Source organism: Amblyomma maculatum, chromosome 7, assembly GCF_055883805.1.
Source record: "Amblyomma maculatum isolate TAMU_Amacu chromosome 7, ASM5588380v1, whole genome shotgun sequence".
Lineage (NCBI taxonomy): Eukaryota > Metazoa > Arthropoda > Arachnida > Ixodida > Ixodidae > Amblyomma > Amblyomma maculatum.
The window spans coordinates 54,609,785-54,627,150 of NC_139350.1; the positions used below are offsets into that span (position 1 = coordinate 54,609,785).

The following is a 17,366-nucleotide window of genomic DNA, read 5'->3' on the forward strand; positions in this document are numbered from 1 at the left end:
AACTCCTGTAGTATGTGTTCATCTGGTGTTTGTTTCTTACGGAAATATGTTAGTGTAATGTCGTGGTGCAGCAGGGAAATGGTTCCAGGGTGGCAGTGGACTGGATTTTCGGGCAATATTTGGAAGAGAATGAAGTATGTCTACTTTTTGGCATATCTGTTCAAAACGAAGAATTAATGGTCTGACTGCTTGAGGGTTGTTGTTAAACAGGGTTCTGGATGAGCACTTTGTAACTATGGGGTAGCAAAGGTGTTTTGGTAGTGAGCGGATCTTAAGAATATATGAACATGTTAGCATGATTCTTCTGTCCTCAAGAGATGGCTCATTGGTTTTCACATTAAGACTGTTTATAGGTGATGTCCTGTAGGCTCCGGTTGAGAGACGCAAACCTGAATTATGCACAGGGTCTAATCGTTTCAGATATGAGAGTCTTGCTGAACCATACACTATGCTACCATAATCGAGGCAAGAGCGCACTACAGAGCGGTAGATATGCAAGAGGCACATTCGGTCAGACCCCCAATGTTTACGTGAGAGGATCTTCAATACATTGAGAGCGTTAGGTGCTTTCTTTTTTTAGGGCATTTATATGGGGGAGGAAAGAGAGCTTTCTGTCAAAAGTTAAACCGAGCAATTTGTGTTCGTGTTTTACTGGTAGTGTAATTCCAATAAGGCAGATGGTGGGGTCCGTGTGCAGTCCTCGTCTAAGAGAGAAAAGGATGGCTACTGACTTTTATGTGGAAAATCTGAAACCATTTGTATCTGCCCATGCTGCCAGTTTATTTACTACTAGCTATATCTGCCTTTCACCTGTTGCTATGCTGGCTGATGTGCATGCAATCTGCGAGTCGTCAACATAAACTGAGTACATAATGGACTTCAGGATTACCTTTGCTGTAGAGTTCATTTTTACAATGAAATGAGACATACTTAAAATGCACCCTTGGGGCACACCAGTTTCTTGTGTGAAGTTTTTAGAAAGGACGGAACTAAGACGTACTTGACAAGATCGATTATGTAGAAAGTCAACTAGACATTTTAGCATCCTGCCGCAAATTCCAAGCTCTCCCTAGTCCCGTAGGATCCCAAACCTCCATGTGATGTCGTAAGCTTTTTCGAGGTCAAAAGAGATGGCAAGGCAGTGTTGCTTATGTATAAACGCTTCTCGAACTGCATTTTCGAGGCGGACAAGGTGATCAGTGGTGGAACAAGTTTTCTTAAAACCGCACTGGTGAATGTCCAGCAGTTCTCGACATTCCAGAACAAACATCAGTCTTATATTTAGAATGCTTTCAAAGCTCTTCGCTAGACAGCTCGTCAGAGCTATTGGCCTATAACTGCTTGGAGAGTTTGGCAATTTCCCAGGCTTCAATAGAGGCACTATAATAGCGTTCTTCCAGGCCTCTGGAATTTTCCCAGATATCCAAATTTGAGTAAAGAGCTTCAATAGTGCTTTTACTAAGGTTTCAGATAAATGAGCTAACATTGCATAATGGACTTCATCGGGCCTTGGAGCAGTGGTTTTGCCTGATAACAGCACTCTTTAATTCTTCAAGTGTAATGCCAGCATTAAAGGTTTCATTTATGCTACCAGTCATTGGGAGTTTTTGTTTTTTAGCTATTGATTTATACTTTAAAAAGAATGTGTATAGTGTGAAGAACTTGAAACTGCAGCAAAATGTTTTCCTAATATGTCTGCTTGTTCCTGTATACTTTTTTGTGTGCCAGGGGCTGTCAGTAGTGGAATAGCAAAGGGGGAGTATTTTCCATCCAGTTTATGAACTTGCTCCCACATCTTTTTGGATGTAGTGGAGCTGTTTGTCGATGACGCATAATTCTGCCAGGACATTTTCTCGGCACATCGGCGAGTATGCTGTGCCTTTTCTCTCGCCTTTTTTAAATTAATAAGATTTTCGTGAGTTGGATACCTTCGGAATATTCCCCATGCCTTATTCTGTTTCTGTTTTACTTGTTTGCATTCTTGTGTATACCAAACTTTGTGTTTTCGCTGTACCACTCCCGACGACTGAGGAATAGCCAAGTGTGCAAGCAGTAAACTTTCCATTTAACTCATCCATGCCGAGCTGATCTGAAAAGACTTTTCCGAGGTAGGTTTGCTTCAGTGCGGAATAGTTGCCAGTCGGCTAGATAAAGTTTCTATTGTCATGGTTTGGTTAGAATGATGGATGGTGAGGATGTTAGATTAATTATAACGGGCAAATGATTGCTTCCATGTAGATTGTCAAGGATGTCCCATTTAAAATCAGTAAAAATAGAAAGTGAACAAAAAGAGAAATCCAGACAACTCATTTTTCCACTGCTCGGGGAGCAGTATGTGTGCTTCCCTGTGTTTAATAGGCAGACATTATTACAGAGAATAAAATCTTCTAAAATCCTGCCTCTGGTGTCTGTATGTTCACTTCCCCAAAAGGAGGAGTGGACATTAAAATCCCCAACTAAAAGGTATGGCTCTGGTAGTTGTGTTAGAAGTGCTTCTATGTCATGGAGTATGGCTGTTAAGTGTGGTTCGATATAAATAGAGCATACTGTGATTTTCTTAAAATCAACGATGGTGACTGCAACTGCTTCATATTTAGTTTTAAGGTTGATCCCGTGAGTGGCTAGACCACTCTGAATTATGATGGCAGCACCACCAGAAAGCCTGTCGATTGCTTGCGATCACAACGAAAAACCTGATATTTTTTTAATATTTTTTTTTTGTTGCGGTCCCAAGTTTGTCTCTTGGGGACACATCGCTACAGGAGAAAATAAATTTAAGATATCTGTTACATCACTGTAAATAAAAAGTCCTCGACAATTCCAATGAATTAAAAAGCCATGTTTAAAATACTGTTGGGGATAAGGGTTAAAAGCCTAAGATTGTAGGTCCTTTGGACCTGTTATGGGGATTTCCTCCCTTTTTCTCCTCTCAAGGGAGCTTAGCCGCCTAGACAGCGAGGGTGAAGCGTCCATCGCATCCTCAGATGCAGTGGACAACTGTGCAGAAGGCACAGGCTTATCTGTTTTAGACCTTGCCTCATGGGTCAAGGCCATCGAGCCGGCTGACCTGGAGGTCCGCGCAGTTTGCTTTGTGGGTGGTGGAGCAGCGCTAGCTGTCTCCACGAAGGGCGCGGATGGCACTACCCCGGCGTTACTGTGTGTTACCTGGGCAGCCGCCGATGACCGCTGTGACTCCGCGTCCTGCTCTGTCACAGCGCAGTAGGAAGGCTTTACTGGCAATGAAAGTCTCTTCCGTGCTTCCCCGTAAGTTATATATTTTCGTAACTTTCAGAGTGATTACTTTCTTTTCTTTTTTTCATGCTGGGCATGACCGCGAGTAAGCAGGATGATTGCCTTGACAGTTTGTACAATGGTGTGGTTCAACATCACAGGTATCTGTAGGGTGATTGTAGGAAGCACATTTGGCACAGGTGAGTTGGTCATGGCATCTCTGTGAGCTGTGGCCATACCGTTGGCAGTTATATTGCCACCTAGCGTTGCCAGGTGGCGCATGACTGAGTGAAGGACAACGAAGTGTCGCTTGCGGGTTTTGCGTCTGTGCTGCTCACAACGCTGTTGTATCGGAGCTAACCCCTTGCTATTCTTGATATCCTCAATCACCTTGTACGTGACATTCTGGTGGAGGTGCTGGGTAAGATCACCTATGCAAGAGTCTCCATCTTAAAGACGTCGCGCCAGCTCTGTGCCATTGGACACCCCCGTGCATCACTCCAGTTGACGGATCCAGGGACTGTCTCCGGAGTTTCAGCCATCACCCGCCGCCATGACATCTAGTGCTTCTGCTCAGCAGGTAACGGGCGTCGCACCGGCCTGTAACTACACCTTGCAGGCCCCTCGGGTACCGAAGTCTTTCCATGGTGACCTCTTTGAGGATGTGCAGGACTGGATCCTTCAGTTCGAACGTGTCGCTGCTTTTAACCAGTGGGACGATACTGTCAAACTAAGGAGCGTCTACTTCAGCCTTGAGGATGGCGCTCAGATCTGGTTCGAGAACCGAGAGCAAACGTTAACATCGTGGCGGGAATTCCGTCGTCAACTGCTCGAGGCCTACACTAGCGCGGATCGTCGCGAACATGCAGAACGTGCCATTCACTCTCGCATCCAGATGCCGAATGAGAGTGTCCAAGCGTACGTCGAGGACATGGCGCGCCTCTTCAGGCGAGTCGTTCCGCCATATGTCCGAGGACAAGAAGGTCAGGCACTTGATGCAGGGTTTGAAAGAGCAACTGTTCGCAGGCCTTGTGCGCAACCCACCGTCGACTGTAAACGGATTCCTTGCGGAGGCCGCCACAATGAAAAGGGTGCTACAACAACGTGCCGCGGCTTATAACCGACCTCTCCATACTGGCACAACTGCGGAGTCATTTGCATCTTCCGAGCGGCATCCTGATGCTTTGCGTGAACTAATTCGCAGTGTCGTGCGCGAAGAACTGAGAAAGTTCTGGAACCCCCTGCAGCAATCGCCAGCTTCCGTTTCTGCTATAGTGCAGGAGGAGGTACGACAGGCGCTCAAGAGCCCTCTTTCGCCTATAGTTACGAGCCCGCCATTGCTGTCGGGGACCGAAAATCGTCCCACATATGCGGAAGTTCTGCACAGTCAGGCTCCCCCTTCACAGCCACCCATTCCCGCGCCGCCTACAGTTCCGCTGCCCTCGGTGCAACCAGTGCAGTACTTCGACGAACGTCCCCTGCCCCGACGCAAAGCCGACATTTGGCGCACGCCTGACCGCCGTCCACTCTGCTTCCACTGCGGTGAACCAGGCCATCTCTACCGGGATTGTCCTTATCGACGCCTCGGTCTTCACGGCTTCCGCATCGACTCGCCTCCTCCCCGGTTTGGTCAACGACCCCGAGTTATTGAAGAGTACCTGGCGGAACAACGTTCATCTCGTTCGCAGCGTCAGTCCCGCTCCCCTTCACCAAGGCGCTCATCGACGTCCACCCAAGGTTCCTCGCGAGAGGGGCAAGGCCGCTCGTCTAGCCCTGCTCGGGAAAACTGAAAACAGCGACCTTCGGGGGCGAGGCCGCTGGTAGTCGCTGCGTTGAAGACCTCCCGTCGTCGGCGCTTCGATCCGACAGCGAGCTGCTGGTACCGTCCCCTAGGGAAGCCAAAAGCGTTTCTCTGGACATTCCTGTTATTTTAGACGGTCGTACTACAGTCAGTGCATTAGTGGACACCGGTGCGGATTATTCGATTTTGAGCGGTCGCGACTGTTTTGAGGAAGGTGCTCACTGCTTGGCCAGGTGTGTACCTTCGAACCGCCGGCGGTCATATAGTTACCCCAAAGGGGATGTGCATGGCTCGCATTCAGATTAACAGATATACGTTCGTCGTTAGTTGCGTCGTTTTGAGTGACTGTTCCCGTGACCTTATCCTCGGCATTGACTTTCTGCGAGAGTACGGAGCAGTTATCGACCTGCGAAATAGACGCGTCACATTTTCGATGGGACAATCTGCCGAACGAGATAGTAGCAGTCCTTGCAATGCCGCACTTCGCGTTTCCGCCGAGAGCGTCTCGCTGCCGCCGCGAAGCAGTGTTCTTGTGGAAGTTACCTGTGACGATTTCCGTGCCGGCGATGCTGTAGCGGAAGCGCACCATTCACTCCTGCTTGCTCAAGGCATCGGCGCTGCTCGAAGTTTATTGTCGCTTCACAATGGCCGGGCTGCACTCCTTGTCACAAATTTTTCTAATGAGCACCGGCACTTGTTTCCGGGAACTGCTATCGCTTTCGCTGACCCTGATCCACGGCAGTCGAAACTAATGAGCCATCTCTTGACAACATCGACATTAACTGCCACTTGTCGAAGGAGAAACGGCGGGCCTTAGAGCTACTGTTGCTGGACTTCAAGAACTGTTTTGCTTCTTCCTCGAAGGTTCGTCAAACGCCCATCACACAACATCGCATCATTACTTATGAAGACGCTCGCCCTATACGACAGCAGCCTTATCGTGTGTCTGCCAAAGAACGAGAAGTGATCCAGACGCAGGTTCGGGAGATGCTGGATGATGGTGTTGTGCAGCCTTCACAAAGTCCGTGGTCTTCACCAGTAGTCCTGGTCAAGAAGAAAGACGGCACTCTTCGATTTTGCGTCAACTATCGGAAATTGAATAATGTGACAAAGAAAGATGTATACCCGTTGCCGCGCATCGATGACTCACTGGACAGATTGCGACGTGCGAAGTATTTTTCATATATTGATTTGAAAAGCGGCTATTGGCAAATCGAAGTAGACGAAAGAGACCGAGAAAAACCGCATTTGTCACTCCAGATGGCCTATATAAATTCAAAGTACTCCCATTTGGATTGTGCTCTGCCCCAGCTACATTCCAAAGGATGATGGACACCGTCCTCACTGGCCTCAAGTGGCAGATCTATCTTGTGTACTTGGACGACGTAGTTGTTTTTTCCGAAACATTTGACCAACACCTCGAACGCCTTCGAGCTGTACTGGAAGCGCTCCGTTCTGCTGATCTCACGCTGAAGCCCGAGAAATGCACGTGACAATATACAGCATCTACATGGGTTTGGGATGTAGGGCCACAGTTCTATCTTTGTGTAGCCTACTTCGACAGATTCTGGGAGAGTGCTTGCAGCAAAGGTGAGTACAATATGCTTTGTTTCTATCTCTTTGTTGTCTCGTCTGATCTTTATCCGGTAAACATCTGTGACATTTTGTTCCTTCAGGCCTTCAAGGAGTTCTTGCTCGCTCACGTACCTAAGGTCATCATTAGAAATGACTCCTCGGAAAGTGTTTAGTGATTGGTGCGGGCTAATTGTAACTGCTATTTCTCCAAATGATTTGACGGTACTTAGCTTCTGATACTGATGATTGTAGATTAATTCTAATAGCAGGTCACCGTTTCCAAGTTTCTTTATCTTATAGCCCTGTCCAATGGCCTTATTCAATGTTCGTGAAACAACAAATGGGGACACAAGTCGTGCAGTTATTTCCTCGTGGTTACTGTGGACCACGTGGAAACGAGCAAAGTTGTTTGTTCTTTGAAAAGAACATGGTGGTCTCAGTGCACCCCCTTTTAGTAGGAGGACGATCAGGATTAAGAAGTTTAGATGCCATAAGAAAAGCATATTGTTCGGCTGCAGTGCCAGCCACCCACCATGGAGCCCAACGAGGTGACGGGACAGAAACTGGCAAGTCCTGCTCACGCCATCTCTACACCGTAACTATAACAACCCTCGCCACCTGGAAGTAGGAAAAATCCATGAAGAGAGGAGGAGACAGGACAGTTATAAGAAAGAAGATTGGAAAGTAAAAGATGCAGGGGAGGACAGGAAAAGGCGACTGCCAATTTCCCCCGGGTGGGTCAGCCCGGAAGTGCCGTCTATGGGAAGCCAAAGTGGTGTGTTGCCTCCGCCGAGGGGCCTTAAAGGTCAAAAACCTCGGCATCGGCTCAACCACCAGGATCCCCTTTTCCCCAGACACGACGATACCAAGCACGGCTCAGCGTGGGTGCTCGGGTCCGGCACAAACACCTGCTTCACCAGGTGCCCCCTGCAGGGAAAACTATACTTGCTAGAACTAGAAATCATGAATGCCGGCGATGTCGATGGGCGGCCAGGTCCAGAAGCGTAGTGTAGTCAGTCGTTGTCGCGTAGCTTGAACAGGTCCGCGTCGCACTGCAATTGCATTTCTTCATAGCGCACCCGATTTTTCGGGCACAGCGTCGACGCGTACGTTCCTCAGGAATCTGCTAGCAATTACACGCACGTAAGAGCAGTGCACGAAAAGCTGCGTATTAGCTCGGTGGACCGTCGAAAATACAAGGCACTTGCTCAATTCACCCGGCCCGGCTGCGCTGCCTGCTGTCTGCTGTCAGCGACAACATCATGACGGATTACGTCCGCTGAAGCGTTTCTCGTATTGACGAACCTGGTCGACCCATCTCTCGGCGTGGTGTTCCGGGTGCATCCGTTTGGGAATGGGAGGGATGCAGAGATTTAGACGATATTCCGGTGTAAGTTCAGCGTAACTTGGGGCCACTCTCGGCGGTGATATCCCATCTTGCTGCAGCACTGCTCGGCCGGCGTGTGTGAGTGAGAGCCGCTCAAACTGGGCGGTGAGGGTTGCTTCGATCAGTTCGCTCACAGTATTGGAGATTCCGAGAGCCATGAGCTTATGGGTAGCTGTGGGCATGGGAAGACCATCTTGTACGTACGTTTTTCAAAGTGACGTCACTAGCCATTCGCATTCGGCACGAGTGAGACGTAGGTATATACGGTCCAGAGCAGGTGATGCGAGAGCAGGTGAAAGCACGAACGAGGCAGGAGGTAAGACTCTCGCATGATGCTTGTTGGAGATTCGCTTAAGGAGGCGTCCGATCTGTACCACCGATTGGTCGATGCGTTATTGTAGCGTGATATTGCTGCCATTGGCCTGTAGGATGCAAGCCCAAGATCCTGATGTGATCTGAGCGAGGAATTTGGTTTCTTTGCACCTGGATGTTGTCAGGAAGTATCTTTGGAGGGCGTCGTTCCGGTGAAGGGATGATGACTGTCGCCGAGCAGGTGAGGCCAATCCAGGTGAAAATCTTAACTGGTCTAATTGGTTTAAACAAATTCCCAATTGAATTTCAGTTGGAGATCAATTGTTATCCAACCGGGAACCAACTGGGATGAACTGAAAATTTAATTGTTTCTTAAACCAGTTGGACCAATTAGGATTTTCACTTGGGAACTGCACTTAGATAATCTCTGATCCGTTTGATGGCGGTCTGTAGAATGGCCATCACTGCCGCGCGTGATCCAACGTGTGAGGTCGTCAGCATAAATGCTGTAATGCAGATGGGGGATGTCGGCCAAGCAATTGGGCAGGCATCAGTGGAACGTTAAAAAGCGTCGGCGAAAGTACGGAGCCTTGCGGTGTGCCACAGTTTCCCGGAGATGACGGAAGGATATCTCCCGTGCCGGCTTTAAGTTGCACTGTGCGGTCGGTGAGGAAGTTTCGGATGTACGCATACGTGCGATGTCCAACACGTACGCAGCCTCCCAGGTAACGCAAAACATTGCCTAAACGTTGCCTGTATGTATGAACTTCCACACAACGTAATGCGACAAAATCTCACATTGCTGCGACGTTGCAAGACATACGTTGCCCTGACGTTTAGAGTTTACGTCATCATAACGTTTATAGGCATACACAGCACTGACGTTGGGTGTACACATCTCACCAACGTTTTGATAACATTGCTATTGCAACATTTATAAACAGGCCAAGTTAGATATTACTGGCAAAACTAATAAAGCTGCAAAAGTGAAATGCGAAATTCCTGGTTGGACAAGAATATATGCTCAAGTGATAAATGGCAGCTTTATAACATGGAAACAATTTTAGATAGTAATTATTTTCCAGCAAATCATCAGATCACAACGGTCAAACATATCACAAACTATACTTTTATTAATTTACAATACTGTTGAGAGCCCAACAGACAGTGAAAATTATATCATGGACATGAGTGCAAACACCGTGTTGTGGGAATGGTTTTGTCATTGTCAGAGAGTACCAAGCAAAGGTATGGTTTTTACAATGGGAGCGCACAAAAAATAGCATCTGCATTTTTCTTGACTGGTAAGCACACACATTTTGTACCAATTTCATTGATGCTCCACGTACTCGGACCCCGTGAAAGTCCTCGGGCTCTGTAAACACCTATGTCAACAGACCACAGCGTTGCATCATGAAAGTAACATCGGCATAGTGCTGCCCGCAAATAAGGACGTCACCTTCAGCTGCTATAAAATTTCTTATTAGGACAAAATTTTGCACCTGTTATCCTCACACAGCTGTCTTTTGGCTCTGTAGAAAACACTTTTTTCCCAATCGTAGTCTTACTGAATCGCTGCCCCCGGAATGTTTCAGGGACTAGTCCATTTATGTGAATATTGGACAGCTTGATGCCATCACTTCTAGGAGTCACTGGTTGCTTGAACTGCTTTAGTTCAGCTGCTCGCATAAAAATTTGTTCCGTAAGAAGGGCATGGCCTCTGGCCAGTCTCTTCAGCTTTCCTAGAAAAGCTTCAAAAGGAAAGGCTGAAAATACGGCAATGTGGCAAAACCATCGCACATCATCTTCCAGATGCGAGAGGCTATGTGTGCTAACATTTTAGATGCCACTGCCATAAAGCTTACCTGCCTCTGTAACGAAGCTAAGCAGCAGCTGCTCAGCATATTCACACAGTCATACAAAGATCGGGTGAGGCCAGTATTGTGATGGTACAACTTAGCTTCAAAAAGTGCGTGTAAAATGGATGAGCAAGGTGTTGCTTCAGAACAATGGGGCCAAAGTAAACAAGGAAGTTTCTATACTCGGATGCCTTCCAAAATTCTAGAACACGCAGGGTCCTTGGAATGCGCTGAAGCTTCTGTGGAGTGTTGACAGCCAAAGTAACTAAGTTCTCAGAAATGGCCCTACGTGCACTCAAACGCAGCATTGACGCTGATGGGGCAGTTGATGTCCAATACTGCACTAGAAGTCTTTTCATAACTCTTAAGCAAACCAAACGCATATAGTCTAGTGGGAACCAGTCCGATGCCCAGCTTGAGCAATTGTGATGATCAGGCTGTGTCATGTTGGTGAAGTTTTCACCTGTACGCGGAGGGGCCAACACATCAGGAAATATAACTTTCCTATGCTCTACAGAGTACATGCCTTTTTGCATGTACTTTTCACATGCATAGTATGCTGCATGTCTCTTGGTACATTTAAGGAATGCCCGCGCAGGCATGTCGCCAATGCATGAACAATCACTAGGGAACACAGCTTCACCATGGTGCAGTCCAAGCTCTAAAAGTGAACACTCGGGTTTTGAGTCCTCCATGTAGAGAGCTGCAAGGAAAGGTTCATTTCGCGAGCTTTCTTCGGCCCGCACAACCACAGGCCAGAACTTTTTCGACGAACTCCTAGATAAGGGCACACCATCGACGTTCATCGTCAGGGAAATCACTGAAGCGCTCACTGATATGGCTCCACTTTCTAGTTGCTGAATGAGGTTTCCAGTGACGCCAAAAAAGCAGTAAGTGCCACTTCCCATGCTGGTGACTACTGGCATGAGGCGTCCGCAGCAGTGTTCTGGCATCAGAAGGGAGGTCTGGGTGGTGCGGCTGCAGAATTTTCAGAAGCTTAGTGATGTGGGCGGCAAAAATGTTATCTACAGCCCATGAACGAAGTGGGTCGTGCAAAGCCGGAGCTAAATCCACCTCACTATCGCTTGACGAAAAATCGCGGAGCTCACTGCTGCATGAATACTGCTGTAGAATTTGTTCTTGAGACTCGGCAACTTCGCCAGTTGGCGGTGGATCAACGGGGCACAATGGAGAAACCAATTCTTCATCGTCGTTGCTGCTGTGAAACACCACCCTCTCAAAATGTTCCTCGGCAGTAGCTAAGTTTCAGCTTGTAAGGGACTGCTGTACAGTAGGGCTATCAGATTGGCAAAGAGCTGCTATTTTGGTTGCCCTGCGTCAGAATTTCTGTCTTCTTCCAACATCAATGATACACCACTATGTCCTCTCCATCGCTGATAGACACAGCTTTACTTGCAAACACGAGCGGTACGCATCATGGTGCACTGAAGGTCATCGACGAATGAGCAGTATGATCACTTGCTTCAGCTGCGCACAAGTATCGGGGTTATAACAGCGCAAAGCTGATACAACATGATAAGGCGTGTTCAGGAGAAAAAGCCACTTTTCCGCACTGCTACACAAGCATTACCCATGAGATGTGAACACACACTGGCTGGGCTTGAGCTTGGCTCGACTACATCTCGTTTGTGTGCCATACATTGCTTGTCTTGGCCAACGAAAGCGTTTATGTAATAAATAACCATAAATAAACATTTTTTTTTGCAAATAAAAAAACTTTCACGCAGTAAATTACTAAGCTTGAACATTAGCATAAATTAATAAATATTTATTTCATATTATTTTGCTGCGTTCAGGCAGTTCAGGGTTCAGACAGTTCAGGTTCAGAGGCTTGGTTCAGGCGGCACCACATTCAATATGGCGGGACAAAAGAAACACGACGGCATGGCTCCTGTGGTACCTGTGGGGCTTTATGGAGCTTTTTCGCACGTTATGCCTTGTCTTGCCACTTGCCTGTGCTCGTGTGCATTTTGACTCTGAGTGCCTTCGTGCAGACTTCGCAGCCGCATTTTACGTGCGAACTCAATCTTCCGACTGCATGCACTGTTCATCGCTCACAGGTGAGTTGCTATTGCTTTGGTGACCTCCCTTTTAGCTTGTAGGCATATCTCAGACTGCCGCATCTGGAACCACATTGGATGCGCCACGCGTTTTCTGTTTATTCCTTGCTGCTTTGTTAATCATGAATATCTTTGCCATTAACGACTGGCCATGCATTTTCGCAGCAGAACAGTGCTGCGCTGCCCCGCATCACAGATGTTCAGCAGAGCTGCTTGTGTTCTGATCAGGAGACAAATGCTGAAATTATTTTGCCTCTTTGGCGGTGTGGTCACTGTGACAGTGTCACGCTAACGCCTAAGTTGTCACGCCCGTGGCAAGAGCCGCATCATTAGGTCTGTGTGACCGATTAGTGTCATTAATCGTTTGCTCGAAGTGTGACTGAAAATTCGTCTAGTTTGATAGCCCACAGGCCACCAGTTGGGGCCACCAGCCAGCCATCTCGCTAACTAACTTGCTCAGTGTATGTATGCGCCCTTTGCCATTCCGGTTTAGCATTTTGGCGCTTTGTGTGTGTGTGTGTGTGTGTGTGTGTGTGTGTGTGTGTGTGTGTGTGTGTGTGTGTGTGTGTGTGTGTGTGTGTGTGTGTGTGTGTGTGTGTGTGTGTGTGTGTGTGTGTGTGTGTGTGTGTGTGTGTGTGTGTGTGTGTGTGTGTGTGTGTGTGTGTGTGTGTGTGTGTGTGTGTGTGTGTGTGTGTGTGTGTGTGTGTGTGTGTGTCATCTGCGTGGACTGAACATAGTTGGAAGTTAAGTATGCTGAAATTCTTAGCCACGACTGTGTTGCGCTGTTTTTACTTTAGAGATCAGCAGTAAACTTCTTGTTGATGAAAATTTCTTGCACATGCCGAGTAGGAGATAGTGTTTGCAGCGATTTAATTTCCTGAAACGCCAGCAATAAGTGTGCAAAGAAAACTAGTTTCAATGACATGCATCTCGCTCAGCTGCTGGCAAAATACACACTGACCATAAATTGACCCTCATTGATTGGAAACTTGAGCAGTGAAGTGCAACTCATTAGTGTCTCTTCAACAGAGGCACTTAGAAAATAATGCCTTTGACTTGGCACTAGTGCTTGTTATGCTAACTGCACTATATTCTTGCAGGATGTTCTACATCGTCGAATTCAGCAGTGCGGACGGAGTTGCTGCCGTCCCCAAAATTCTGGGTGCAGAATGGGGAAACATTATGGCCGCCATACCGAACCCTGTCTCGTTGCCCAAGCGCTATAAAAGACTGCGAGGAGCCTGGAAAAGAATGGATTGCACACAAATGCTGAATCTTAGGCGAGACTAGTACGTCATTTTTTTTTGTCACAAGATAGTATTGTGATTATAGGGTACTGTTGGAGCTTTAGGTTCTTGGTTGTGGCAGTGTACAAAGGCAACGATGCACATAAGTTAAGCACTGCCAGAGGGGAGAACTTTTGAGCCAAAATGGTGAAATAATCACACATCATCTTAATTTAATGACTCTTATCAGTTAGCGTGTTTGTTGCTCATTGGCTCAAGGTTCCTGTTATAGTGATATTGTTATGCTCTTATTTCAATAATATTGTTGCTAAGCAGTTGTGAACGTTGCCTTTTCACGGGTCTGCTTACTATTTTCATTCAGTTTCCCTTTAGCCGTGTCATTCAATCTTTCTACACTGAACTCTTTGCTTGCAGCAACATATGCTGACGCAAAAAGAAGAGAGAAGAAAGCTGAAGAGGTGTCAGATTTGACAGCTGATGAGGAACGGCTGACAAAAATGCCGAGAAAGCCCACCAAGAAGACGTTGTATGGAAGTACGAGTCCAGTTTTGCTGCTAAAATGTTTTTGCCTGATATGTTTACACTTTCTATATTAATCATGCATATTCCATTTGCTTTGCTGCTATATTTGTGAATGTTACTTTAGCAAGCCACTATTGAAATAACTGAATTGAAACATTTTTAACTGCAGTGTCGGATGAAGACGGCAGCAACGTCCCAACAAAAAAAAAAAGAAAACAGAAGGCCCTTTTTGTTTGTGAGGAAAGTGAAAGCGATGAAAGCTGCAATAATCATCGCCTGCCATCTACAGTTCCTACACAACAAGCCAAGCAACTACCATTCGTTGACCGTCCTCCACCGAGACCAGCACAAGTACCAGTGAGCCCAGCAGCACAAGCAGAAAGCGGCATCCAAGGGAAAAACTTGCCTTGTGCCTGTAGTGGGTGTTGTAAGCAACATTTTACTGTGCAGTGCATGTTATAGCTCTATATTTGTGGTTTTATTCTGGCACAAATATATATTTGGCTAGTTTTTAAATTCTGGCCAGCAGTCCATTTTTGCTGCTGCGTTCTAATGTATTTTCTAATTTTTTTTCTTTTGCTCATTTCAGGGCTTCTGAAGAACCTTGTGCAAAAGGTGTGGATTCATTGAGTCGTATAATAGATTGAGATGCACAATTCAATGTATTCATAAGCGTGTTCACAGTTCATAACAGATGTAATGGGTTTTGTTAATTTGTAGTAAATATCAGTGCGTGTCTAGGTTTACTGCCCCAAGTCTGCGATATTGTTTTGTTCGCGCAGTGGCCCTCCGGCAGTCTTGCCTGTTGGGCAAGGAAGTGGACATGAGACATGACATTGGCGACCATTTTCGCTACGCACCAGCACGCTGCAAAAAAACGGTAGGTCTGTTATGCTGTGTACGGAAGCTGGACTATAATTTAGTCTACTTGTGCATCAAGCTGTGCAAAAACTGGACTTGTCACAGTCACTTAGCTTACCAGCATATCATATGGAACAGCATAGGCAAAACCTATGGGACATAAAAGTAAACTTCTAGGATATAGTGTAAGGCCATCAATGTTGCATCAGCTGTAATTTTGATGGTTTTAAAAGCGGAAATTCAGTGGGTGTCCTGGTGTTCTTTATTTTTGTACTATCTGTCCAAGAAATATTGGCACGCTCCACACACAAGTAATTCTGGTCCTGCAAATTTAGTTTTAGATGTCTGATTACTTTGTAAGTGCTGTCTTGAATTTTGGCAGAATAATAATCTTTTTTGTGTTTTTGTTCTTTTAATTTAGTGGCCTAATTCATGGAATGGATGACCTGGCAGCTATGTGATTGCTCGTTTCTTCATGGAATTGCTGACTCAACAGATGTACAATCATGCCAAATAAATTGTGTAATTGATCTCACATGTGCACCTGACGTAATTTTTGCATAGGCTGTGTCATTCAAGTGACCGGTCAGCAGACCACGATTACTGCGTAACTGCCTTTTGGTCTGTGCCTTATCGACATACAAGCATACATTAGTCACTTCAGGAAGGCAGAACGCACTCATGCACGATTCATCAGCTATGGCTGCACCTTGTCTAGTAGGAACAGATGGTGCGGGTTATGTAGCTTTTGCCTAGAAGCTCCTTGAGGAAGGTACCGCATGCATTGTTTAGAATACATTAAGGTAATGTACAGGCAACGTTTCTTTCGTCATTTTTTGTTGGTATAACGTTGAAATAACATAACGTCAACGTTTTCAGAACGTTGTAGAAACATTAGTGCATAACGTTATCTGGTGATCAAAAATAGTGACATTAGCAACAATCAGGCAACGTTGCTCTCTGACATTTGTGGCCATTCAGATAACGTTCCAGTGACATTTTGCGTTACCTCTGTTGAAGAATCGCTTCATGAAGGACGTTGTCGAATCCTTTGGAAACATCGAGGCCGATCGACAATGACTCGTGTATAGTGTGCGTCTCATGACTACCTGATGATGGAGAAGAAGCACAATGTCCGCGGCCGCTAAATGAGGGCGGATTCCCGAACAATTGTTCTGGTAAAAGATGGTTGTCTTCGAGGTATCGTGAGAGTCTGGTCTGGATAACGTGTTCCATCAGCTTCCCAACGCAGGACATGAGAGAGATGGGACGCAGGTTGGCCAAGGTTGGTGATTTTCTCGGCTTAGGGATGAGGGCTATAGATTGGCGCATTTCCACTCCTGAGGGATGGTACCGCTGGCCCAACATTATTTAAAATAGTCGTGAGCATGGATGGATGCGTCGTCTAAATTCCTAAGCATTTCATTTGCTGTCAGGATGATAGTGACCGAACGGACGGCATATTTGAGCTATTAAAGCTTTCTCCTTAAAAACGCCACATGTTGTTTAGAGTGGGGATGACGGTTTAAACACTTTATCCACCGCCGGAATGCCGCGAAGACTTCATATGGCTACAGTGTTCTAGAACACTGTAATATGGCTTCAATGTTAAACCATATAGCCCCTCTATTTTTCTTTGCCTGCGAAAGCTAGCGCAAAGTTATCGCAAAGGCCGCTGGAGCACCATATCTGATGTCTTCCACCGGGTTTCTCGATCCGCGGAGTCGGCGCGCATGCTTTTCGAATGGAAGCTACTGGGGCTGCAACCGCAGTGGAATTTTAAGCTTCTTATTGCCTGTTTTACCAAGGGTCAACTCATCCTACATCACACAATACCAATTATTGACAGCAACAGAGAGGAACAATCTTTCCTTTCTTACCTCCCTCTCTGGGAAACAAATGCTGCAGTTGGAAGCCAGCAGCAACTGATGGAGACTTGCCTGGTAGCACTGAAATGTTATAGCAATGTTACATTTTTAGTTCAGTTGAACATTATATTTATGTTAATTCCTTTTTCTGTTTTAGCAATGCTACAGATAAAGGTTGGTATAATGTTTCGAAAAACATTTAAACAATATGAATCTAACATGCATGCAGCATAAATGTAACAATTGTGAAAATGTAGAGCAACCTTGCATGAGCATGTGGCCCACCGATCGTGATAACTAGTACACAGCTCGCACACTATGCAACCACCACAATACAGTACAACTAGCTCCTTAATAAAGCCCAACTCCTACACTCACCCCTGAACAAATATCCTAGAGTCATGCTTTTATATCCATCGCCAACGGGTGTTCCATGAGTGATAGTGGCGAATGGATAATAAGCAAAAATTTCTAACAAAATATTGGGGCTGTGCTCAGTGGGCATCATCTCAAAGCTCCATCAGTTGCAAAGAAGTGTTATTCAAGAAACATGGTTACTGGAAGAAAAAGGGCAAAAGTGCTGGGGCTTAGTAGTTGAAATACATATTGTGAGCCTTCCATG

At 46.3% G+C, this 17,366-nt stretch overlaps 1 protein-coding gene across 2 annotated transcripts; it reads left to right on the forward strand.

Annotated features, from left to right (window-relative positions):
• The first annotated feature begins 12,055 nt into the window (after window positions 1-12,055).
• Window positions 12,056-15,404, forward strand: LOC146183233 (uncharacterized). Of its 2 annotated transcripts, XM_084608704.1 has the most exons (7): window positions 12,056-12,246; window positions 13,347-13,535; window positions 13,908-14,027; window positions 14,185-14,442; window positions 14,605-14,630; window positions 14,798-14,895; window positions 15,298-15,404. In XM_084608704.1, exons 3-6 carry the CDS (start codon window positions 13,991-13,993, stop codon window positions 14,840-14,842), a joined length of 366 nt encoding a protein of 121 aa, XP_084464830.1. In that variant the 5' UTR covers window positions 12,056-12,246; window positions 13,347-13,535; window positions 13,908-13,990; the 3' UTR covers window positions 14,843-14,895; window positions 15,298-15,404. The 2 variants fall into 2 exon arrangements, 1 of the variants encoding a protein (XP_084464830.1); XR_014708483.1 differs by lacking the exon at window positions 13,908-14,027 and having other exon boundaries at window positions 14,605-14,895.
• Window positions 15,405-17,366: the final 1,962 nt, after the last annotated feature.

What these genes read in the sequence shown, in the direction of transcription:
- LOC146183233 (XM_084608704.1), top strand. Translation starts at nt 13,991, where the DNA reads ATGCCGAGAAAGCCCACCAAGAAGACGTTGTATGGAA. An exon ending in TTGTGCCTGTAGTGGGTGTT is followed by an intron (nt 14,443 to 14,604) that starts GTAAGCAACATT and finishes TGCTCATTTCAG; the next exon opens with GGCTTCTGAAGAACCTTGTG. An exon ending in TGAAGAACCTTGTGCAAAAG is followed by an intron (nt 14,631 to 14,797) that starts GTGTGGATTCAT and finishes TTGTTCGCGCAG; the next exon opens with TGGCCCTCCGGCAGTCTTGC.